Source organism: Procambarus clarkii, chromosome 90 (genome assembly GCF_040958095.1).
Source record: "Procambarus clarkii isolate CNS0578487 chromosome 90, FALCON_Pclarkii_2.0, whole genome shotgun sequence".
NCBI classification, from domain to species: domain Eukaryota; kingdom Metazoa; phylum Arthropoda; class Malacostraca; order Decapoda; family Cambaridae; genus Procambarus; species Procambarus clarkii.
Genome location: NC_091239.1, coordinates 16,893,371 through 16,901,177, shown reverse-complemented (window position 1 = coordinate 16,901,177; position 7,807 = coordinate 16,893,371). Strand labels below are relative to the sequence as shown.

At 45.1% G+C, this 7,807-nt stretch overlaps 1 protein-coding gene across 8 annotated transcripts in view; it reads left to right on the top strand.

Annotated features, from left to right (window-relative positions):
• aPKC (protein kinase C iota type) overlaps positions 1-7,807 on the top strand; it is a 201,976-nt gene that overhangs the window by 132,186 nt on the left and 61,983 nt on the right. For 2 of the 8 annotated variants that reach the window (XR_011225900.1, XM_069318403.1), the window contains exon 1: positions 4,848-6,694. The exons of 4 other annotated variants lie outside the window; for them this stretch is intronic. Coding sequence is in view for 2 of the 4 variants with exons in the window: in XM_069318403.1 (XP_069174504.1) it covers positions 5,701-6,694 (994 nt within the window). In the remaining 2 variants the exon portion in view is untranslated. Of the gene's footprint in view, positions 1-4,847; positions 6,695-7,807 lie in introns of those variants that run through there. 2 more of the 8 variants (XR_011225899.1, XM_069318402.1) reach the window with 1 other exon arrangement.

Here is a 7,807-nt window from a genome sequence, read left to right as displayed (position 1 = left end):
CCCCTCCCGCTCTTGTTCCCCCCCTCCCCTCCCGCTCTTGTTCCCCCCTCCCGCTCTTGTTCCCCCCTCCCGCTCTTGTTCCCCCCCCTCCCCTCCCGCTCTTGTTCCCCCCCTCCCCTCCCGCTCTTGTTCCCCCCTCCCGCTCTTGTTCCCCCCCCTCCCCTCCCGCTCTTGTCCCCCCCTCCCCTCTCGCTCTTGTTGCCCCCCCTCCTGCTCTTGTTCCCCCCCCCCTCCCCATTGTGCTGCTTGTGGTGCTTGAAGATCTGCTTGAATCACATGACTGTGAGGAGGGTCAGAAAGAGGACCACTCCAAAAAAAGTGTACAGGTTCCTTCTCCTGTACAAAAAAAATAAATAATGGACCAAATAACAAATACTTAAGCAGATACGACTACCACAAGAAAGGAAAATAAACCTTAACCGGGAGAGTGAAGAAATAGAGCAAACGGTGAAGCGATCATACCAGTCTGAGGAAATTGAATTGGAACAGAAAGCTGTACAAGAGAGAGAGAAAAATCCTAACAAAATTTCACATATGCAAAATCAAAATCAAAAACCTCTGGCAGTATTTGACCTTTAATTAATAACTAAATGTTCGTACATGGAGGACAACAAAGAAATAAGTGAAATTCTAAGAAGCCAGTATGAAGCTATTGTTTAGCACACCAATAAACAACCAACCGGGCTGCGGTTGGGCCTGCGGGCCGCTGCAAGCAACAGCCTGGTGGACCAAACTCTCAACAGTCAAGCCTGGCCTCGGGCTGTGCTTGGGCAGTAGAACAACTCCCAGAACCCCATCAACCAGGTATATGTGGGCCTGCGGGCCGCTGCAAGCAACAGCCTGGTGGACCAAACTCTCAACAGTCAAGCCTGGCCTCGGGCCGGGCTTGGGCAGTAGAACAACTCCCAGAACCCCATCAACCAGGTATATGTGGGCCTGCGGGCCGCTGCAAGCAACAGCCTGGTGGACCAAACTCTCAACAGTCAAGCCTGGCCTCGGGCCGGGCTTGGGCAGTAGAACAACTCCCAGAACCCCATCAACCAGGTATATGTGGGCCTGCGGGCCGCTGCAAGCAACAGCCTGGTGGACCAAACTCTCAACAGTCAAGCCTGGCCTCGGGCCGGGCTTGGGCAGTAGAACAACTCCCAGAACCCCATCAACCAGGTATATGTGGGCCTGCGGGCCGCTGCAAGCAACAGCCTGGTGGACCAAACTCTCAACAGTCAAGCCTGGCCTCGGGCTGTGCTTGGGGAGTAGAACAACTCCCAGAACCCCATCAACCAGGTATATGTGGGCCTGCGGGCCGCTGCAAGCAACAGCCTGGTGGACCAAACTCTCAACAGTCAAGCCTGGCCTCGGGCCGGGCTTGGGCAGTAGAAGAACTCCCAGAACCCCATCAACCAGGTACAACATGAAAGTTGATGACCCAGACAGCTTCTTTATGAATAACATTCAAGCTGCAGATAATATAACGGATATTAACACGAACTCGGAGGACTTTGAAAGAGAAATTGACAATATGCCCATTCACTCAGCCTGAATTCCTGACACTTTGAATTCAATACTGTATTCATAAAGAAATGTAAAGTACCAGTAGTGCAAGTGCTCAGGGTAATTTGGAGAAAGAGCCTGGATACAGGTGAGAGACAAGCATCATTTAAATCTGCAGATATAGCTCCTCTGCACAAGGGGGGGAGTAAAGATTTGGCAAACAATTATAGACCAGTTATCTTCTTAAGGCTATCTTGATGATTTCGGGGCTTAGACTCCCTGCGGCCCAGTCCTCGACCAAGGCTCCTTTTCGTTACACATCCCCAGGAAGCAGCCCTTAGCAGCTGTCTACCACCCAGGTACCTATTTACTGCTAGGTAACAGGGACATCAGGGTGAAAGAAACATTTTGGCCACTTGTCTCCGCCTCCACCGGGGATCAAACCCGGAACTACAAATCCGAAGCTCTGTCCTCCCAGCTGTCAGTTGCACTAACATTTCACATAATAAAAGTTTTTGAAAGAGTGATTAGGAATCAAATTTCTAGTTGAATGGAAAATAATGAGCTACACAACCCAAGACAACATGGATTTAGAGCGGAAAGATCCTGTCTGTCAGTTACTCAACCACTGTGACAAAAACACACAAGCTCTAGAAGAAAAGCAAAATGCAGATGTTCTATACACAGACTTTGCAAAGGCATTCAACAAATGTGACCATGGATCCGAAGCATCTCTTCACGCATCCGTGACTATCTCCTCCAAAGGATACCTGATCAACCAGGCTGTAATTCGTACGTCAGGCTGTGATTCGTACATCAGGCTGGCTGCAAGCAGCTGCGTCCAACAGCCTGGTTGATCAGTCCAGCAACCAGGAGGCCTGGTCGACGACTGAGCCGCAGGGACGCTGAGCCCCGGAAGCACCTCAAGGTATGGAGTGATAGCACACAAAATGAGGTCAAAGGGAATAACTGGTAAAGTAGGATGCTGGATACTCAATTTCATGTCGAACAGAACACAAAGAATAATAGTCAATCAAATATAATAGAGTCCAAGCACAGTTAAAAGCGCTGTACCTAAAGGTCTTTGCTCCACTGCTGTTCCTTATTCTCATATCAGATATAGGCAAAAATACAAGTCACAGCTTCGTGTCATCCTTTGCACATAACACAAAAATCAGCATGAAAATTACCTCTGCCGAAGACATCGAAAAATAACAAGCAGATATCAACAGAGATTTTGATTGGGCAACAGAAAATAACATGATATTTTACAGTGATAATTTCCAGGTACTTAGATACGGCAAAATTGAGGATCTGAAACATAATACAGGGTACAAAGCACAATCAAATCTGCCATAATAGGAAAATAGCAGGTCAAAGATTTGGAAATAATGATGTCCGACGATCTAACGTTTAGAGAGCATAACCAAGCAAATATTGCGCCAGCCAGAAAAATGATAGGATGGATTACGTGAACTTTCAAATCCAGGGATCCCATCACAATGGTTGTACTCTTAAAGTCACGTGTGTTGTCGCGTCTCGAGTACTGCTCAGTACTCACGTCCCCCTTCAGAGCAGGAGAGATTGCTGAAATAGAGGGAATACAGAGAACATATACGGCACGCATAGATGCGATAAAGCACCTAAAGTATTGGGATCGTCTCAAAGCTCTCCAAATGTACTCAATAGAAAGGAGATGAGAGAGATACCAAACAATATACACATGGAAAATACTGGAGGGCCAGGCCCCTAATCTACATAGTAAAATAACAACGTACTTGAGTGAACGATATGGAAGAAAAAGCAGAATAGAACCAGTGAAGAGCAGAGGTGCCATAGGCACAATCAGAGAACACTGTATAAACATCAGAGGTCCGCGGTTGTTCAACGTCCTCCCAGCGACTATAAGAAATATTGCTGGAACAACTGTGGGCATCTTCAAGAGAAAACACTGTTTTCTAAAAAGTTCCGGACCAACTGGGCTGTGGTGTGGTGGGTAAGTGGGCCTGCGGGCCGCTCCAAGCAACAGCCTTGTGGACCAAACTCTCACAAGTCAAGCCTGGCCTCGGGCCGGGCTTGGAGAATAGAAGAATGCCCAGAACCCCATCAAGCAGGTATCAAGCAGTGTCATTGGCAAATTTGTTTAGGCCAAGAAATCAGTTTAATAATGTTTGGAATTAGACAGATAGGATATAATGGGTCATAAGTAGAAGTGTTAATATTGAAACAGTGTTATTCTTCTGCTTTATCATCCCCATTTTAGGTCCCCTTTATATTATGTACTTCACTTTTGGGCACCGAGATGTATGATGAACGTGGGTCCTTAAGAAAGTGTATAGAGAAGAATGTCCAAGGTAATCTCTTGATACTGGGATCTTTCAATAAAGTAAGGAACTAAAAGCTTATTTACCCTCCAGTATTGCAAAGAATAAAGCATGTTTAAAGTATTGACACAAAATATAACACACTGGAAGATTCGGAAAGGACCCGAGTAAAAATTGATTTGGGAGATGATTTATGGAATACATTACCAGGTAATATAACAGACTTGGGGTCTCTGGAGTGTTTAAAGTGAAGGTTAAACATGAAAAGGCATTTTCTCTTGTGGATAAATAGGGCATTTGTTGCTCACTTTGTTCCTAAACCCACTCCCGCCCACTCTCCTGTCATATGCCTACACCCTCCCTCCCTCCCTCCCTCCAGCACCCCTCCGATGGGATAGACATAGGCTGGTCGGGATAGAACCGTAACCCCCTCTCCCTCCCTCCCTTTTAATTCTTATCAGTAATGTCACCTGAATCACACTGCGATAAGATATCTTGACACCTCTTCTCGTTTACTTTCTCATGCATGTACACATGCTGGCATCACTATGGTTAATGAAAGATAAAGGGACAGCTATAATCCATAAGAAATGAGATTGCAACAGGTACTGAGCAATGAGGACAGTCTGTGTGAACTAGACATACCCACTGGGAAAAATACGAGGCAACTTTTCACAATAATTCTTTTTTGGGGCATTGTGGACAAGAAACCTAAATACTTAGCATGAGCAGTGAGGAGATTGTGAGGACATAAGTGGAACTAGAGATTGCCATAGCAATATAAGAAGGCTCTTTAGTGTAACAGTAGTAAGTCAATGTAATTAGCTGAAAGGGCACATAGTTAAGTTTACTCTATATGGAAAGTACAGTAGTTTAAAAAGAGGGTCTGGAGGTAATCAAATGTGTGTTTGGCAATTGAAAGGCAGGGCCCAGGAGCTGATGCTTACTCTGCAGCAAGTACACGTATCCAGTCAGCCCAAACAATTATAATGGTGAAGTGGGGGATGTCAGATAAAGCTCTGTCTCTCGTTAACACAAGTGATAACACACCAGTAAGAGAGGGAAGGCTCTTTCTTCTTGACTGCTTTAATATAACCTTATTTTATATGGCCTAAGTGCTGTCAATAACTGAATATCCTCTGACAGTCTCAGATAACAAGAAATGAGTCAGGTGATTCAAGCTCAAATAATCCCTGTTCCTTATCTCATGGTCTCTTCACCACCGGAACAGTGTTCAGTGTGGGGCTCGGCTGTTGCAGTCAAGTACAACAACTAGTGTGTTGTCGTGTCGCCTGCGTGTGGTTCTCTTGGTACGAGATAATACAAGGTGACTGCAAATGTATACAATGCCTACCATGTTGGTGGCTAACCCTAGCAGATGTGATAGTGAGTGACATTGGTACAGTTGGCTGCTAATGCCAGGATGTGACAAAGGGGACTCCACGTCAACAATACCTAGATATAATGTACTAAAGATTTTTGAATGCGACCTTACTGCCATTACACAAAAACTCAAGATTGTGCAACTTTACAGTGTGCCAGAAACCTTTGTAACCATACTGCGTTTTCAGGAAAGTTTGTTTAAAGAAACGCCATATTTGACGAAAGAATTTTAAGGTGAATATCGGTGGTAGTATTGATGAGAGGATCATGCAGCCTGCTCTCTACTCTGTAAAAAAAATCCAACCTTGTAACCTAACAAGGACCATATATTTACTGAAGCAACCCATCTAACCTATAGAGTCAGATGCATAGAAAACATATATTTGTGAGCCATTACTTGTAATTATAGGTTGCATTTGTAATGTTATCATAACTTAAAAAAATGTGACCTATTAGTTGAGAGGACAAGTTGGATCATGAGCATGAAGCAGTGTTGGTGAGGATGAGTGTATCCAGGGAGGGCAAGATTTGCCCCGAGAGTTGTAATGGGCAGGTGAAGGTGGACACGCATGAAGAGTCACTCATGCCACCGATACCTGACACGACTGTCACACCTCTCAGACCAAGACCACGCTCGGCTCTTTTTTTAAGTTGTGTTGCTCCAGATGACCCCAACGGGCTCGCAACCCAAAAGCGGAAGTCCGCTGAATTTATCCATACATCTAGAAACAGCCAAGTTGTTGAGCCTATATCACGCAAAGAGTCTAGTCTTGTAAAGGTGAGACGAGAAAGATGGCGAAGTCTCTCAAAGTCATTGATGTCGGTGAGGAAACTGAAACTATCAGGGAACAACAATACAGGTGATGGTGGAGTGTGGAAGGAGAGGAGTGATGCAGGGGACTCTTGTAATAGTCCCAAGACGGTGAACTGTGAGGCCACCCAAACCTCCACCATACATTCCTGCCCATCATGCACCCATGAAGATCCCAGTTCGACTCCTGCCACACCACTTGCCACCTTACCACCATCTGCCCTTGACCTGACGAACATATGTGGTGGTAGTGCAGATGGGGAGGCTGGGTGCCCAGAGAATAGTGTCGGCTCCAGTGTAGATCTGGAGACAGCAGCCGAGAGAGGTGTGCAGCAGCCACAAGGAAAGATGCCCACACCTCGTCGCCATCATCCCCAGTTAGGCCGACCTCAGAGGCCCAGCAGCTGTACCAACCTCGACTTCAAGTTAGCCAGAAGGCCAAGTGTTAAGAGTGGCCTTGTTGGTATGAGGACACGTGCAGTGCCCGTGACAGGAGAGGAGTGTCCGAGTGTAAGACACCGTCCATCCTCTTGGGCAGGCCCTGGGGAAAACCCTTCCATGTCCATGCCAGCACAGAAATACTGGTCACCCATCCAACCCCATAACAAAAATGTTCTCTTCCACTCATTCACCAACTTCTTCCGCTTCCAGCCCAGCAATCTTCACGGCCCTTATGATGATACTGGTAATGTCTTGGTATTGCACTCCAGACAACACCTAGGGAGATGATCACTTGAGAGATTAACTGCCATGGAGCAGTAGTCTGACCCCTATAATCTACACACACACACCCTATTAGTTACACTCTTTTTAGTTATTCACACTTCATCAATTCCTTTTGAAATAGGAGAGTCCTTTTCCTGACTTTTTCCTATACACTTGGACAGATACCATACCACCTTTACTCTTGTAATACTTAGGTAGACTTCTCTCATTTCCATCGTCTTCCCTTTCCTTACCTTCCTCTCCCTCTCCTTAATGTCCTTTTTCCCCTCCCTCCATCTTCCTCACTCCCTCTCCTTCCCTTCCTACATCCGCAACTCTCTTTCACCTCCCTTCAAAACTGTGACTTTGTCTTGCATCTTCTGTTTTACAAGACTATGTCCAAAAATAATAAGTGTTTGATGCCATGGTCTATTTGTGAACAATGTTACATTTACTTGTTTTTCTTACCAGTCTCAGTAATGCATTCCATCATGTACAGCTGTTATTAATTATTTACTAATATCAAGGTATGGTCTCGTATCATTTAAAAGATGTATTCATTAAATAGTGTATACAGTTAAAACTGTAGTTGTTTAATGTCTCCAGAGGTATTATAATTGTCAGTGTACTTGTACTCTAGTAAATGGAATATTGCTGTGTATTAAGTCCTGCTACAATTGTGGAATTTGTACAGACCACATCGCAGCTACATTCACTCACTCAAGCACTTAAACAACTACTAATGAACAAAAGCATTTGTACTATTTTCTGGAATATACAAGAGAAACATTTATCACAATTTACAGCTGAAAGATTCTTTAGGTATTGGCTCATATAAATGGTGAAAACATTCCCGAAAGAGAGCAGGAGACATATATGTTTACCTAGAATTTACCTGGTAAGGGTTCTGGGAGCTGTTTTCATTAAGCCTGGCCTGGGGCCAGACTTGACTTGTGATAACTTGGTCCAACAGGCTGTTGATTGGGTGGCCTGCAAGTCCACATACCCACCGTAACCCAGTTGATTTGGCACTTCTTGCATGCACTTCTCTGATTGCTTCTTGAAGATATCAATCTTTGTTCCAGCAATATTT